This window comes from Quercus robur, chromosome 11 (genome assembly GCF_932294415.1).
Source record: "Quercus robur chromosome 11, dhQueRobu3.1, whole genome shotgun sequence".
In the NCBI taxonomy this organism is placed as follows: domain Eukaryota; kingdom Viridiplantae; phylum Streptophyta; class Magnoliopsida; order Fagales; family Fagaceae; genus Quercus; species Quercus robur.
In genome coordinates, this window is record NC_065544.1 from 54,558,343 (window position 1) to 54,576,020 (window position 17,678).

At 39.9% G+C, this 17,678-nt stretch overlaps 2 protein-coding genes and 2 pseudogenes across 2 annotated transcripts; 1 reads left to right on the forward strand and 3 right to left on the reverse strand.

The window, feature by feature from the left end:
• Window positions 1-6,184: 6,184 nt before the first annotated feature.
• On the reverse strand, window positions 6,185-6,316 carry LOC126707850 (U4 spliceosomal RNA; annotated as a pseudogene).
• Window positions 6,317-6,352: 36 nt separating this feature from the next.
• Window positions 6,353-6,477, reverse strand: LOC126707853 (U4 spliceosomal RNA; annotated as a pseudogene).
• Window positions 6,478-8,477: 2,000 nt separating this feature from the next.
• On the forward strand, window positions 8,478-10,604 carry LOC126705253 (uncharacterized). The gene has a single exon (XM_050404148.1). It carries the CDS (start codon window positions 8,478-8,480, stop codon window positions 10,602-10,604), a length of 2,127 nt encoding a protein of 708 aa, XP_050260105.1.
• A 4,139-nt stretch (window positions 10,605-14,743) lies between these two features.
• LOC126705254 (uncharacterized) lies at window positions 14,744-17,463 on the reverse strand. Its single transcript, XM_050404149.1, has 4 exons — window positions 16,112-17,463; window positions 15,862-16,014; window positions 15,344-15,732; window positions 14,744-15,250 (listed from the first exon to the last, which is right to left on the reverse strand). Exons 1-4 carry the CDS (start codon window positions 17,049-17,051, stop codon window positions 14,744-14,746), a joined length of 1,989 nt encoding a protein of 662 aa, XP_050260106.1. The 5' UTR covers window positions 17,052-17,463.
• Window positions 17,464-17,678: the final 215 nt, after the last annotated feature.

A 17,678-nucleotide genomic window follows, 5' to 3' on the forward strand; every position in this document is an offset into this window, starting at 1 on the left:
TATACTTATAACCAATTAAAATTAATTGTTCATAATCACATATAGTCGGACTCAATTTGTGATAGTGCATCTCAACCATTAGAACTTGATATGATGATAACTTTCAATTTAATGGTCCGATTAGGGCTTATGACCAGTCGATTTGATCGTTACAACATCAAGATCATTTTGGTGAGATAAGATTAAGGATCTAATGACCAGAATCAATATGCATATTTTCAATGTGAAATTACCCTTTTACCCTCCATGTGAGGTTAAATGCGGGTTGTAAAATGGGGTGTCAACATTGGGAAACACTAAATTTTAAATAATAATAATAATAATAATATCAAACCAAACATAACATAAAGAAACTAATAGATATGGATACACTAACTTAAGGGTAGCAAAATTAAATGAAAAGAAAAGGGTACAATGCATATTTAATGCAATAAAATCATCATCAAATTTGGGAAAACAATAGGTTGCCAATGGAGAGAGAGAGAGAGAGAGAGAGAGAGAGAGAACAATACAAAGTAATAAAGAGTAGTTAAAGAAAAATAAATAAATGTTAGTTAGTAACTGTTAATTGAAAAATAAAGAGATTGTAAGGAGAAGTAAAAAAATAAAATAGATATGATATAACCATATGGAGAACATTAAAAATTTTATAGTGTAATAAAATCAACCGTTACATTCACTTAAAAAATTAAATCAATAATCAACAATTAAACATAATCATAGTGATACATTTAAACTTAAAACTAATCAAACTCTAATCATGGAAACATATTTTCATTCGTAACTAAAAGGAAATCTTCCCTTGTAATAATAGAAATTACATAAGAAATAAAGTTAGAAAAATTTAAAATCCATTTTTTTACATTTCATTTAACCTTTTATATAAATATATATATATATATATATATATATATATATATATATAAATAATCTTCATACATCATTACTTTTAAAAATCTAATGAACAATGCTACATCTCATTTAACACCCCTGTTATGCAAATCATTAACCATTAAATATATTATAATAGTAAGAAATGTTACAAATGAGGTTATGAAATAAAAAAATTGAAAAAACTAATTAGCTACTATCATTATGAAGTCATAGTCTATGATTTTACACATCTAAAAAAGTGGAATATATAGAGTTTACTTAAGGTATATGTAAAAATTCACATTTAAAAAAAAAAATTATATGTAAAGGTTTTAAAAAAATGTATATGTAAGGTTTTTACTAACAAGAAGAAATGAAAAATCAATTATTAAAACTAAAACAACAATAATAATAAAAATATATAGGGGTAATTATATTCCTCTTTCATGAGATTTGGAAAAATGATACTTCACCCCAAACTTGAATGGAAAAAATATTTTCCCCTTTACATTTTGTTTGACCAAATTTTATTAAATTAATATTAAAATATTGTGTACTATCCTACCCTTAAGGCTAGATTTCCAAAATTATCCTCAATTTCAAAACTAAAATCTCTTATTTTAAAATTTTAAATTAAAGTGTATTTTAAAATATTAAGTAATGACTTTTGCCCCTTTTTTTTCTTTATCTCTTTTCTTTTCTCAATGAGTTATGGAAAGATCTATCGTTTCAAATGTATTGTTACTTGATAAATTTTGTATTTTTATTCTAAATTTATGAGTAATGTTTTTACTAACCATGGTTAAACATTTATAAAAAGATTCTTAAATAAATTTAAAATATTTTGTTATTAATATAAACAGAATGAGAGAGTATTCATTTCTTCAAATCTCAAGGAAGGGGAGAATGTTGTGTGTATATATATATATATATATATATATATTTCTCTAAAAAAATTATCCCACGCAACACGCAAATCACTCAGAATAATTTTTCTTTAGGGCAAAAATGGCCAAATACCACCCTTTCCTAAATTTTTTAGCAAAAAAAACATTGTTTCGGAACTAAATGGGGATCTACCACTTTTTATAGTACTCGAGTTCACTAAACTCGAGTTCCCTATTTTCTATTCCACTGTGGCACGGCTGACATGGCATTTGGGTATTTAAAGTTACCACTTAGTACTCGAGTTTCCTGGGCTCGAGTACCGTTTAGTAGTGTACCCGAGTCCACTAAACTCGAGTATGGCTCGGGTTACACGGCACTAAAAACACACAAGATTCAACTTTATTTGTCACTCTCACTTCTCACTCTCACTTACCAAAACACACTCTCACTCTCCTTCACACCTAAACATACAAACCCCAACCCCTTACACCATCGGTGGCAGAAAACCCGTCGGCGGCAGAAGACTCTTATCGGTGACCTCTCACTCTGCTCTCTTACTGTGAACACACTCTCACTCTCCTTCACACCTAAACATACAAACTCCAAACCCTCACTCCATCGGCGGCAGAAGACTCTTGTCGGTGACCTCTCACTCAGCTCTCTCACTGTCTCGCACTAAGGTCAGTTTTTTAGTTTTAGGGTTACGTCTTTCATTTGAAATTTTAATGGATTCATAATTAGAAATATTGGGGGGAAAAAAAAAAACAACACAGAGCTGATATTGCGTTTCTATAGTGCAAAGAAGTAAGACTCAAAAGTACTTTTCCTTTTTTTTTTTTTTTTAATTATTTTGGGGTCTGAGAAACAAGATTCTTCTATATCTTAGCTTAATATATTTGGGTTATTTCAAATTTGGAAGAAAGATAAATGATAAATGTAAGACTCAAAAGTACTTTTCCTACAAATAGAGCTGGAATTGATATGGTTGCTTGGAGTTTAAATAAACTTATCTGTTTTGATTTTATATTTTTTGGGAGAGTTGAATTTGTTTTTGATTTTGCCTTTTATTTTATTTTTGGGTGGAAAATGTATTTGGGCTATTGCTGAATCATGCTTATAAGTTTGTGTACGTTATTGCTGATGATAACAAACGTTATGGCATGCGCAACAACATATTATTTGCTCACCGTGTAGAAATTACTATAATAAGTGTTGTTTATTGCAATGAAAAATGTCCTAAAATGCTAATCTGAGGCTATCATAGAAACTTTGCTTGTTTCTTAAAAGCAATTACAAATGTTTCTCAAAAAAAAAAAAAAAAATATACAACTCCCCATTTTTTTTTCTTCTATATCATATAAGAATTACTCATTGTTTTGAAATTCATCAATGAAAGTGAAACTCTCTATCTTTCTCTCTCTCCTATTGTTTTCTTTTGAAAATAAATTGCATAGAATACATAGTGATTGAAACATCCACTAACATTAAAAATTCGAAACTTTATTGATGCTGAAGTGAGTTTAGTTGTTCTTGTGGTTGATGGGATCCTCGTTGAACCAAACTGGTAGGGCTGGTTTTAATGGTGGTGGTGGGGTTGTGAAGGGGGTGTTCAAATATGTTTCTTTATTTGTTAAATTGGTAGTTGTGTGGTAGACTTGTTGAATTGGGAATTGGTCTTTATTTAAATTGGTAAACTTGTTAAATTGGTAGTTGAATTGTTAATGGTGGTGGTGGGGTTGATGGGATTCTTTATTTATATATATTGCGAATTGGGATTGATCAGGATAGGTTAGCTCTACTTACACTGGCTTTGCTAGTTTTGAGGGATTAATTACTTGAGAAAAGAAAATATAGTAGGATCTTTTTGTCTTCTTGCACTTCATTTGGAGTTTCATGCTTCCAATCCAATAATTTTTTTTTTTTCATTTTTAGATTTTTGTGCACCAATGCATCTTTTGGTGATTCATTCTTGATTAAGCTTGAAACTTATCTATTTGAGGCATCAGTTATAGCATAATAGATAATTATATAACGAATGTGATTGGTGAATATTAATTTGGCATTTTACTTATCAAAATTTTATATAGTATTTTAAAATGTTTTGTGTTATATTTCAGAATCTAGAACTCAGCATGAAGCTCTTTGTCATGTGAGAGTTTAATGCTTTTATTGAAATGAGTCCTTTTACTCCATGCAATGTTTTATTTGTTAGCTTTTCTAACAATTTAATACTCATTATATTAATTTCGATTCAAGTGTATATGCTCCAATCACCACAGATATATATTCTTTTAGGTTCATGAATTGGCTTCTTTTCTTTCCTTTTTGTTTGTTGTTGTTGTTGTTGTTTTATTTGTGGGTATATGTCGGTAATGCCATGACTCTGTTTACCTACCGGGCATAACGTACACAAACTTTATTGTCAAATGACCTTTCTGAAAGTGAATATTGATGATCTAAGAAAAATCTGATAACATGGTATGGATGTTTGAAGTGGGATGGTATAGTTTCATTGGCCTAGAAGAGAAAATTTGTATCTTTAATCAGTGCTAGTTGTCAGATGGTACTGCACATTTTTATGATTTTGCCAATCCTATAATACATATAAGTTTTTTTTTTTTTTTTTTTTTTTTTTTTTTTTGAGTTCGTGTTTGAAATTCATATTTTATGTTTTATTCATTTCTTGTGGTTGATATAGGTAGTACAGAGGAATACTTGGAAAAGGCAGGATGCAGCTCAAGTTATTGCACTAGTTGAGTGAAGCATCAGCTACTGATAGACAATAATTTCCCTGCTTTGTTTTGGCTCTTATTTTATTATCTGAGACTTGCACTTCTAATCACTATTAGTCATTATCAAAGTTCATGTGTTAATTTAACCACCCAATTTTGCAAATATGAGACACTAAAATTTTTATGACGAGACGTATTTCCTTATACTTCTGCCTTACTTATTCCTAACCACGTATTTCTCAATTTTATGTTAAATCTGTTCATTCTGCATTACGGTAATAGGCTATAAGAAAATGGCACATAGCTGAAGTTTTTTTTTTGGTTTCTCTTGTATACTTTTTTAAAGGGGTTTCTCTTGTACACTTATCATATACTAGCTATGTGCCATTTTCTTCTCTATGAATTTAATTTGCTTCTTCAGAAAAATAAAAATGAAAACATAATATATTACTGTGGACAGTATTAATTATTTTCGTAGATTATTTTGGTAGGTTGTATACTTATCAAATACTAGCTGAGTTTTGTAAAATAAGGAAAAATGGATGCTGGATTCAGGACAATGGCTGCTAAATATTTCAAGACACAACACTAGTGAGTAGTGACTGAGAATTAAGAGTGTAGCACAGGTGCTAAGAAGGCCTTAAAATTGACTGCAAATTGATAATGTTGTTCACAAATAATTGTATCACGCCAAGTTCAATAGATGGATTAAAGAATTTTGCTACAAATGACTTTTATATTCTTTAGTATTAATTTGAAGTTAGTTGTACCAACTTTGAAATTGTTTGTTGCAAATCTGCTATTGTTTAAAATAGTGGTCGCTTTGATTGTTTCTTGAGGAAACCTTTAATGTTGTTTAATGGGTTTTGGCAGTGTCTTATGACTCTTGTCCATCGAGCAGATTCAACCCATTTGCATGAAGTTCTGGCTTCATTCACCAAAATTAACTTACCAAACAAAAAAAAAAACGTTCACAAAAAAATAAAATGGACATAAAGATTTTAAGAGTACAGCAATAAGCGAGAACTTCATGCAAATGGACGTAATTTGGACATAAAGAGTGCATGATTTCACTCCAAAAATTGGGGTACAGATTGATACTCGAGTTTAATGCACTCGGGTACTGCTAACACAGTACTGAAGTTTTATGGACTCAAGTATCAATGGGCATGATTCCTGAGGCCAATATAGATTGATACCTAAGTTTGATGCACTCGGGTATTGCTAACACAGTACTTGAGTTTCGTGGACTCGAGTATCAACAGGCATATTCTCTCCTAGGGCCAATACAATACTTGAGTTTAATGGACTCAAGTAACTGCTAACATAGTACTCGACTGTCATGGACACGAGTATCAACGAGCATTTTGCACTCAACGAATTGGAGCCAATACAGATTGATACCCGAGTTTAGTGGACTCGGGTACACTACTAAACGGTACTCGAGCCCAAGAAACTCGAGTACTAAGTGGTAATTTCAAATACCCAAATGCCATGTCAGCCGTGCCATGGTGGAATAGAAAATAGGGAACTTGAATTTAGTGAACTCGAATATTATAAAAAGTGATAGATCCCCATTTAGTTCTGAAACAGTATTTTTTTGCTAAATGCCTTTGTTTAGCTCCTTACTATGGCCCAGCGAAAGTAATAATTTTTTTATTTTATTTATTTTTTTTTTTTTGTAGGGCTTTACCCAATTGGGAGCCTTCCAGAAATTCTCAAAGGCCTAGGTCAAGAGGGGGTTTGGAAATAGTTTTCAACCAGCAATAGACGCGCCTTGGTTAGAACCTCACTAGCTGCGTCATTGCCCCAAGCGCAAAGATAAAAAGTAATAAAATATAAGAATAGAAAATAAGGAAGTAAACGTCAACTTGCCAGAGATTCCTCAAAGGCCTGGGTGGGGTTTGGAAATAGTTTTCAACCAGCAATAGACGCGCCTCGGTTAGAACCTCACTAGCTGCGTCATTGCCCCAAGCGCAAAGATAAAAAGTAATAAAATATGAGAATAGAAAATAAGGAAGTAAACGTCAACTTGCCAGAGATTCCGGAGGACAGCTCGTTCAAGTATTTTTTATACAGAATAAGTTAATCAATTATTGTTATTCATAAAATAAAATCTCTATGCATCTTCCTAGACCTTATAGGTTGCTTCTCAATAAAACTGTGGCAAATACATGCCGATCTGGACGTTTTTATAGTAAAAAATAAAGGAAAATGCTAATGAATGCCTTTAGGGCACTCATTAATAATTTATTTAAAAAAAATTTTTACAGGAAAAAAAAAATTAATATTTTGACAGCTTTTTTCATTTCTCATAAAAGTGGTATTAAAACTTTCTTAAAATAGATTATTAACAAGTGTCCTAAGGGCACTCATTAACATGACCCAAAAATGAATATGACATTAAATAAATAAAAAACTTTTCTATAAAAATATCACTTAGATAGAGTGGTCGGTGCCAACCTTTCACATTAAATATGAAGAGAATTAGTTGGCAAATCTCCACCAATGAAATAAAAAAAGCCAAGGATCACCTTATCCAATTTTCAAATAGATACACTACACTTTAAGCCAAGAAAAAAAGATACACCACTCAAGCCACCAACTCTAAACAAAAAGTATAATAATGTAATATCATGATTATTATTGACTTTTCAATCCATTATTTCTTAAGATTCAATCTTACCAATTTGCAGCCAAATTTATAGAGTTTAAGGAAATGTTTTATTTTCACTTGAAATTACATCAACTTCATTTTGGGACCTCTTACAAAAAAGGAACTATCTCATTTGGTTACTGTGGGGAAATTTAGATTCTAGTTGATAGAATTAATAAGTTTTAAACCCAAATTGTTAATTAGATATATTATGAATAAAACTTGCTAAAACAAACAAACATTAATATCATATCAAAATCATGCAACAGAAAAATAAATAAGAAAAGATATGATGACTTAAGAAAACCAACGAAACAAACTAGTTTTACAGCCAAAAAAAAAAAACCTAGGGGGAAACCTTCCCGAAAAACAATCCACTATAGTAAATCTAGTACAAAACCTTTATCCTTAGACTCTACAATCCCCGTAGATGAACTTACAGCAGAAAGCTTCTACCGCTTCAGAACCTCTAAACTCTTCAATATATGAACGCCATCCTTTTTGCACGGATCCCAGTACGTGACTAACCAATGATGCACAGCTCCCAGTACGTGACTAATACACCAACTTGAAGAAGATGTTGGCTACAAAGTTTTTCACTTCATCAACAATGAAGATCAAGAAGCACTTGGTTACAAAACCCTAAGGCACAAAGACGCAATAGCTTCTTTCAGAGAGAATAAGGCATCGGTCAGCTTTTGCATATGTTCTCCTTGTATTCTCTTATATGACGGTCTCTAAAATAAGCCTTATATATGTCTAAGGTTATGAGAAAAGAAACTGATACGCCCGACCAAAATGGTAATCGTCCACAGAAGGCAAGAAAGGGACGATCTTGATAAAATCGTCCCAAGAGAGAAGGTCGTCGCTCAAACATCCGGACACTCGTTCCTACCCTTCGCGGAGCGGTTACAAGACATTAATCAACCTTCAGACCGTTGGGAATGGCAGCTCATCATTAACACCCAGCAAAGACGTTACCAGGCTAGATTAAAGCCTCCATCAAGACTCCACCAACGGCTAGAAGAAAGGACCTACAAACACACATATAAAAGAGCTAAACCCCGAGAGGGGCAGGGTAAGACAACACTCTAGAAAATTACTCCCATTGTTCTCCTTTGTCAATCTTACTGACTTTGGCATCGGAGACCTTTTTGCAGGCACAACGCCGGCAAACTACCTTCTTTCGTTCGTTCACGGGTTGCAGAAGATTGGTCTGGCGAAGAACAGTTTCATCTGGACGATCATAAATCAACTGACGATCAAATCATCATCAGTTTGGCGCCGTCTGTGGGGACGACGATAAACGCAATCTGTCCCCAGTCCAAATGGAATCCAGTACAAACCCAGACCCTGCTGCGCTGGCCCTACAAGTTCAGTCGCTGTCAGCAACCGTGGAAGAACTCACAAGACAGAACCAAGAAATGAAACAACGACTACTACAAGAAAGCAATCGTGCGGATAGGGGAGACGATGAAGACAGCAACAGAAGGCGGACAAGTACTCCAGAAGAAGCAAGTTCGGACCTATTGAGAGAAATGAGGAAAGAGATGGACGAGCTAAGAAACGCCATAAAAGGAAAGACAGACCAAAGTTTGGAGAGAATCGTCCGGAAGACGGATTCGCCCTTTACCATAGCTGTCCAAGAGTGCCCTGTACCCTCCAAATTCCGTCTACCACAACTAGAACCTTTCGACGGACTGAAAGACCCCTTGGATCACCTGAATACCTTCAGGACGACCTTAGGCCTCCAACAGCCACCTGACGAGATCTTCTGTCGCTCATTCCCTACGACCCTCAAAGGAGCAGCCAGGGAATGGTTCAACAAGTTGCCAACATCGTCCATCGACAATTTCGAACAGTTGAGCAACTCCTTTGTCCGTCACTTCGTGGGGGGGCAGCGACCAAAGAGAACTGCCGACCACTTACTTACCATCAAACAAGGAGAGAAGGAACCACTGAGGTCCTACGTGACACGCTTCACCCGAGGAATGTTGGAAATAGATGAGACGGATGACAAGGTACATCTCACAACCTTCAAAGCAGGATTGAAGTCCAGGGATTTTGTAGCATCCTTGGCAAAAAATCCCCCTAAGACGATGGCTGAGACACTGTTAAAGGCTCAGAAGTACATGAACGCGGAGGAAGCTCTGGCAGCTATTGATGGAGCAGATAAGAGCAGGGAAAAGAAGAAGGAAAAGGAGGACGATCGAAGAGGGCTAAAACGAGAACGTCATGACAGGAGAAATGACGACCGAAGAAGGGACGATAAAAACCCTCGTCCGTCAAAATTCACCCCGCTGGCGATGTCCGTAGATCAAATTCTAACAGAAATAAGGGACGAACCATCCCTAAAGTGGCCAAAACCACTCCAGTCAGCACCTGGATTACGCGATAAAAGGAAATACTGCCGTTTCCATAAAGATCACGGGCACTACACGGAGGACTGCAGGGACCTGAAAGAGCAGATTGAAGAGCTCATCCGTAATGGGAAGCTACAACAGTACGTAAAGAGGGGGGATTTCAGCAGGTACGGACAGAAGAGCCAGCCAGTGAATGCACGAAGAGACGAAGATCGCCACCAACCTCGTCCACAGAATGCGCTAGGGGAAATAAAAACCATCGCCGGGGGACCAACCGCCGGAGGATCATTCAAGTCTCTCAGGAAGTCATACCAAAGACAGGTAAACAGCGTCCACAGTGTACCACCGTCAAAGCAAAGACGCACCAGTGAAGACTTGCATTTTTCTGAGGAGGAGGCCAGAAGTGTGAAGCAGCCCCATGATGATCCACTCGTCATTATGATCATGATCGAGGGGTTCAACACGCGAAGAGTCCTGGTCGACAGCGGAAGTTCTGCAGATATAATCTATCTTCCTGCTTTCCAACAACTAAAGCTGGACTCAAAAAGACTTCGTCCTTTTGAGTCTCCCCTAGTCAGCTTCAGCGGAGACAAAGTGTACCCCAGAGGAATCACGACGTTAACAGTTACAGCCGGGTCATATCCCCTTCAGGTAACCAACCAGCACAATTTTCTAATAGTAGACTCACCCTCGTCCTACAATGTGATCATTGGCAGACCAATGCTTAATCGTTGGAAAGCTGCTATCTCCACATACTGCCTAAAGGTGAAGTTCCCAACAGAGCATGGAATCGGGGAAATTAAGGGTGATCAAGTGCTGGCCAGGGAATGCTACCATGCCGTCCTGGCCTCAAAGGAAAACCATACGTGGACGATTGAGGAGAAGACGCCAGAGATTATGGAGAAACTTGAAACGATATCACTGGCTGAAGGGAACCCTCCAAGGACGACCCAAATAGGGACGAGCATGAGCCGAAAGACGAAAGACGAAATCGTCAGCTTTCTGAAGAGCAACCTGGACATTTTTCGCCTGGAGTCACAAGGATATGCCAGGAATCCCAGCAAGCCTCATCCAGCACCATCTGAATGTTGATCCCGAAAAGAAACCTGTCCAGCAGAAAAGGAGAGTATTTGCTCCCGAGCGAAATAAGGCAGTAATGGACGAGGTAAATAAGTTGCTTGCAGCAAAATTTATCCGAGAAGTTCGCTATCCAGAATGGTTGGCCAACGTAGTCATGGTCAAAAAGTCAAATGGGAAGTGGAGGATGTGTGTCGACTTTACAGACCTGAACCAAGCATGCCCAAAAGATAGCTTCCCGCTGCCCAGAATCGACCAGCTAGTAGACTCCACAGCAGGACACAAACTTCTCACATTTATGGACGCGTTTTCAGGGTATAACCAGATACAGATGGCCGAAGAAGACCAAGAGAAGACCGCTTTTATCACCAGCCAGGGACTCTACTGCTATCGAGTCATGCCTTTTGGGCTCAAAAATGCAGGGGCCACCTACCAAAGATTGGTGAATCAGATGTTCGAGAAGCAAATCGGGAGAAATGTGGAGGTTTACGTTGATGATATGCTCGTCAAGAGCAAGGAAGAAGAAAACCATCTGGACGACCTCAGAGAGACGTTCAACACTCTCAGACGATATAGCATGAAACTAAACCCGTCCAAATGTGCCTTTGGGGTTTCCTCGGGAAAGTTTCTCGGGTTTGTAGTATCGCAGAGAGGGATTGAAGCAAATCCCGAGAAGGTCAGGGCCATCCTGGAAATGTCCTCACCCAGGGCGGTCAAAGAAGTGCAGTCCCTGACAGGGAGAATTGCGGCCCTCAACCGGTTCGTCTCGAAGGCGACGGACAAATGCCTTCCGTTCTTCAAAACTTTGAAGAAAGCGTTTTCATGGACGGAGGAATGCGAAGCGGCCTTCCAAGAGCTAAAAAGTTATCTTAGCAACCCGCCCCTCCTGAGCCCGTCCAAAGAAGGTGAAGAGCTATTCCTGTACTTAGCCGTCTCAGCCACAGCTGTCAGCGCGGCGTTGATTAGAGAAGATGGTGGTTTACAACTTCCTGTGTATTACGTTAGCCAGGCCTTCCAGGGCGCCGAGGCACGGTACCCGCGTATGGAGAAGATCACCTTCGCCCTGATTATGGCCTCAAGGAAACTCCGTCCGTATTTCCAAGCCAATCCCATCGTCGTGATGACGGATCAGCCCATTAAAAAGGCAATGAACAAACCAGAAGCAGCAGGAAGAATGGTGCAGTGGGCAGTCGAGCTCAGCCAGTTCGACATAAAGTATCGTCCAAGGGTGGCAATAAAAGCACAGGCACTAGCAGATTTTATAGCAGAGTTCACCGTCCCTGAAAACGTAGAGAATATCTGGACGGTTAATACTGATGGATCGTCCACCCAACACGGAGGGGGAGCTGGCATCGTCCTCACTTCTCCCGAGAAGAATGTTATCAAGTATGGAGTCCAACTTAAGTTCCCGGTGACCAATAATGAAGCAGAATATGAGGCACTGCTGGCAGGGTTAAGAGTGGCTCGAGCACTAGGAGCTGAGAATGTTGTGCTCAGGAGCGATTCTCAACTCGTCATTGGACAAGTAAGAGGAGAGTACGAGGCAAAGGAAACAAGGATGCAGAAATACCTCAAGCTGACAAACCAATTGATCAGTGCCTTCAAATACGCAGAGTTCGTCCAAATCCCCAGAGAACAGAACACAGAAGCTGATGAGGTGGCCCGAAGTGCCTCAATGGACAGTGGAGGTAAGAAGTCCGATTGGAGGATGGAAGAACAGAACCATCCCAGCATACTGGAATTTCAGATCTCCACCGTCCACACAGACAGTGGATGGAAGAATCCGATAATCACCTTCCTTCAAGAAGGACGACTACCGGATGATCCAGAGGAAGCTAAAAAGATCAGAAAACGAGCAGCCAGATTCACGATACTTAATGACGAACTTTACAAAAGAGGCTACTCTCAGCCGTATTTGAGATGTGTGGAAAAGGAGGAAGCCAGGTACATCCTTGAAGAAGTGCATGGTGGGATCTGCGGAGATCACGCGGGGGCAAAGTCTCTCGCCAGAAACATCATGAGAGCTGGCTACTTTTGGCCAACAATGCAACAAGACGCAGCCGACTTTGTGAGGACGTGTGACAGTTGCCAGAGGTATGGGAATGTTCAAAGGCTCCCTGGAGAGAAGATGACCACAATATCATCGCCCTAGCCATTTGCGCAATGGGGGATCGACATCATGGGTCCCTTACCTCAGGCAAAGAGACAGGTGAAGTTCCTGCTCGTAGCCATCGACTACTTCACAAAATGGGTGGAGGCAGAAGCTCTGGCGACGATCACCGAAGCAAAGGTACAAAATTTTGTTTGGAAAAATATTGTTTGCAGGTTTGGAATACCAAGGACGATCATATCAGACAACGGCCGTCAGTTCGACAGCCAAAGCTTCAGGTCATTTTGCTCGAGCTTAGGTATCAAAAATAAGTATTCATCGCCAGGGCATCCCCAGGCCAATGGACAGACGGAAGTAACCAACCGGACCCTGCTGAAGATCATCAAGTCCCGATTGGTGGGGGCAAAAGGAATGTGGCCTGAGGAACTGCCAGGCGCCCTATGGGCATACAGGACGACAGCACGGACACCAACTGGAGAAACACCATTCAGTCTAACATATGGCACAGAAGCAGTCATACCAGTAGAGGTTGGTCTCACAAGCTTGAGGAGGGAATTTTTTGACGAACAAACCAATGAAGACCAATTGAAGGAAAACTTAGACAGCCTGGACGAGATCAGAGGTCAGGCAGCTGAGAAAATGGCGAAGTACCAGCAGAAGATAGCAGAATATTATAATTAAAGAGTGAAGCTAAGAAGATTCAACATTGGTGACCTCGTCCTTAGAAAAGTCACCCCTGCCACAAAGGACCCAGCACATGGTAAGTTGGGACCGTCCTGGGAAGGACCCTACAGAGTCGTCCATTATTCGCGTCAGGGCAGCTATCACCTGGAGGATTCAGAAGGGAAAAGACTACCTCGTCCATGGAACGTTGAGCATCTAAAGAGGTATTACGAAAAGGAACCATAAACTTCATTGTAAAACCAATTTGATACTTCTATCTTATGTAAGCAATTGTTCGAGTTATGAGTATTATCCAGCATCCTTTGAATATTATCGAGCAAGTCATTCATCACTGTTTCCAAAAATAAGCGCACGAGATCGTCCCTAAAAAAGCTTAATGACGATAAGATTCCTTAAATGGATGTACATCGTCCCTAAAAAGCTTAATGACGATAAAATTCCTTAAATGGATGTACATCGTCCCTAAAAAGCTTAATGACGATAAAATTCCTTAAATGGATGTATATCGTCCCTAAAAAGCTTAATGACGATAAAATTCCTTAAATGGATGTACATCGTCATTAAAAAGCTTAATGGCGATAAAATTCCTTAAATGGATGTACATCGTCCCTAAAAAGCTTAATGACGATAAAATTCCTTAAATGGATGTACATCGTCATTAAAAAGCTTAATGGCGATAAAATTCCTTAAATGGATGTACATCGTCCCTAAAAAGCTTAATGACGATAAGATTCCTTAAATGGATGTACATCGTCCCTAAAAAGCTTAGTGGCGATAAAATTCCTTGAATGGATGTACATCGTCCCTAAAAAGCTTAATGACGATAAAATTCCTTAAATGGATGTACATCGTTCCTAAAAAAGCTTAATGGCGACAAAATTCCTTAAATGATTGTACATCGTCCCTAAAAAAGCTTAATGACCATGAAACTCCTGAGATGGACGTACATGGCTTAGTAACGATAAATGTAAAGAATAATGACGGCAAAATTCTTTGGACGAAGTACATCGACGCACCACGACGACAAAAGTTCCTTAAAGAAATGGACGTCACCTCTAAGGCTAAATTCCCTCGATGTCCATGTACATCACACAACATGGTCTCATCTGTACAAGAGGGACAAACCCTTCAAAGTGATCAACACGATTTTATCCATACAGGACGACCAGAAAGTCAGGTAATGGGAAACATTTCCAAAAATCAAATGAGCAAGCACAAACATTTATAAATTCAAATATAAAGTTAAATTGTTCAAAAAAGGGCCCCAAAAACAGGAGGGGCATCCAAACAACTACTGTTCTTCACTTGGTGCATAAAAAAAAAAAAAAAAAAAAAAAAATGGGAATTTCCTTAAGGCAAACTAGGCTGAAGGGGGAATTTCATCGTCCTGAGTAGCCTGAGGTGGTTCAACGCCGGTGGACACTCCTGTTTGAGCCGCCTCGTCCTCCTCAATCTCCTTGTCAACAGCTTCAAAGTCCAGATCGTCAAGACTCACGACAGGACCATGCTTGACGAGATACCTTCGCAGCAGCTCGAACCCTTTAAAGTACCACTGGAAGAGAAGGGTGTTGTATTCTTCAGAGGATTGGAAGGCAGTGACGGCTTTGGCTACCGCAACCTTCATCTTCTGAGCAGCCGTCGCTAGAAGTTCGTCCTTTTGCTTCACGGTTTGTCTCTCAGAATCCAGCTGCTCCGTCAGCACGCGGACTTGCTCCTTAGAAGCGTTGAGAGAGTCCATAGTTGTGATCAAGTCCTTGCGCAAACCAGAAGCTTCAGCCTCCAAAGCGTCTACCTTCGAGTTGGCCACGACGGCCTTCTCCTCATTTGCCAGGTACTGAGTGGTGATGTGCATGGTCTCCCCCAACACCTATGGACGAATACAAAGTTAATAAAAGTTAGCTCAATACAAAAAAAAAAAAAAAAAAAAAAAAAAAAAAAAAAAAAATGTATGACGATTCACCTGCACGAGTTTGTGGACGTGGCGGCTCACCATCTCGTGTGAAGGAATGCTCGTAACTTCCCTCATCTCAGCAGGGGTAAAGAGCTCGGTAGCACGGTCCATGGCCGTCCCTGCATCTGACCAGACGCTGGCATCAGCTTTCCCTTTTCCCTTGCTAGCAGCTTTCTGCTTCTTCGAGGGACGAGCAACCTCCTCGATTGAAACTCCAGGAGATGCAAGCAGACCTTCGTCCAGATCAAGGGTAGGTGTGGACGACCCTCTCTCCACTACCTCTTTCTCCTTCTCCCTGTCCGTGATCCTCAGCCGCTTCTGGCCTATGCTGGAAAGGGGCTCATTCTTTTTGCCCTTGATTTTAGCATACATCTCCTTGTTGAATTTTGACGTCATTTCTACCAAGGACGAATAAAAAAAAAAAAAAAAAAAAAAGAGGCGTAAGGACGAGTAAAAAGAATGCCAGCAAACACAAAGAAAAAGCGTGAAGTGCAACTTACATTTTCTCTCTTCACGGTCAAGAGTACTGAGGACGTAAAGTGAAGGTTCTGGCCCCAGGCAGTGACGAGCCAAGGTTCGCGGATCAATCAGCTCTCCAAAATCTTCTATCGTCCTGGCGTATTCAAGAGCAGCCTGCACTCGCTTGGCAAACCTGGCCTCTAGCTCCGGACGGTCTTTCACTGCAAAAGGACGACGTCAAACAAAAAAAAAAAAAAAAAAAAAAAAAAAAAAAAAAAAAAAAAAAAAGAGTGCCCAACAACATTGGGAGACACGCACCAATCAACGGGGTCTCCCATCGTCGCAGCAACCTAGGAACATTCCCCCACAGATCGTCGGGCAGCGTCTCCCAACCGTCCCCAGATACAAAGAAGTATCTTGACTTCCAGTAGCGAAAGGACGACGGAAGGTCAGCTACCAGACGGGCCTTCCTAGACCAAGGGACGAACTCGTAGTACCCAAACTCCCTGGACTCTTTCAGACGATACAAGTAGACAAACTCATTAACTGAGATCATATCCCCGTCAGCAATGGTCGTCCAGATCACCATGCAGCTAATCACTATTCTCCAAGAGTTAGGCATAATTTGCCCCGGTGCAAGGTTAAAATGGTAAAGAAGCTCCATTATGAATGGATGGACGGGGAATCGGAGGCCACACGAAAAAGCTGCCTCGTAAAAGCAAACCTCTCCGTGGGCAAAGGCACAAGCTTTTTCGCCCTTCCTGGGTAGACGAGCCTTAGTTCCCTCTGGAAATTGAAATCTGTCCTTAAACTTACTAAAAACCTCAACTTTTAAGGAGCAATTTTCCTTCAAGGCATGAAATCGACGGGCCGTCGCCGGAACAGGGGAATGGGAGGACGAAGGAACACGGGAAGGAGTGGTGGTTATAGCGACGATCCCGGTCTCTTCCTCAACCACATTTGAGGACGAGCCCCCCTCTAGATCACCTAACCCTTCCTCTAAACCCATATTTTCCCCTCTTAGTTGCCCTCTGATAGACCGAAACCAAGCCTGAGACTCCAACAGAAGGGGGTATAAAACACCCAACGCCGAACCTAACCCAGAACCCCTATTAACAAATTCCTCCACCACAGGATACGAACCGGCGAGGGAAGGCGCACCCAATAGGTCACCAGACAGCTCTACCAAGGAACCTAGGCGGGCAAGGAGAAAGGCTACGGAAGGGAAGCTACGCCTAACTTCGAAGGTGTCCACCATTAAAGGAGAGAAAAAGAAAAAGAACTAACCCCACCACTCAGTGAGAGGAGAAACCAGTACAGAAAAGGAAAAAGAATTCAAGCGACACAAATACAAGGGAAAACTGAAAAGGAAAGAAAAGCGTAAAATGGGGTGGGCGTACCTGGAAGTTAGGAAGAAAACTGAGGAGTTGAGGAGCAAAATACGCGTAGGAGAGAACAACTGCACAGACAATGGAGAAATGGAAAAAGGAAAAACCAAAAGAGATCAAACGTTTCTGCCTTGGAAAGTGCGGGAAAACTGAAAAGACACTCACCGGAAACGAGGCACTCCTACCAGTAGAAACCAAACACGTGGCGCTAAGAGGATTCATAGCCGCCACTACGCAATCAATGCGGAGCAGAATTCCAAGCGCCATTACTGAAAAATAAATGAATAAAAAATGAATGGTCATAGCAAACTCTTCATATTCCTATAATCGTCCAAAGAATGGACGACCATGGAATAGGGGGCAACTGATACGCCCGACCAAAATGGTAATCGTCCACAGAAGGCAAGAAAGGGACGATCTTGATAAAATCGTCCCAAGAGAGAAGGTCGTCGCTCAAACATCCGGACACTCGTTCCTACCCTTCGCGGAGCGGTTAC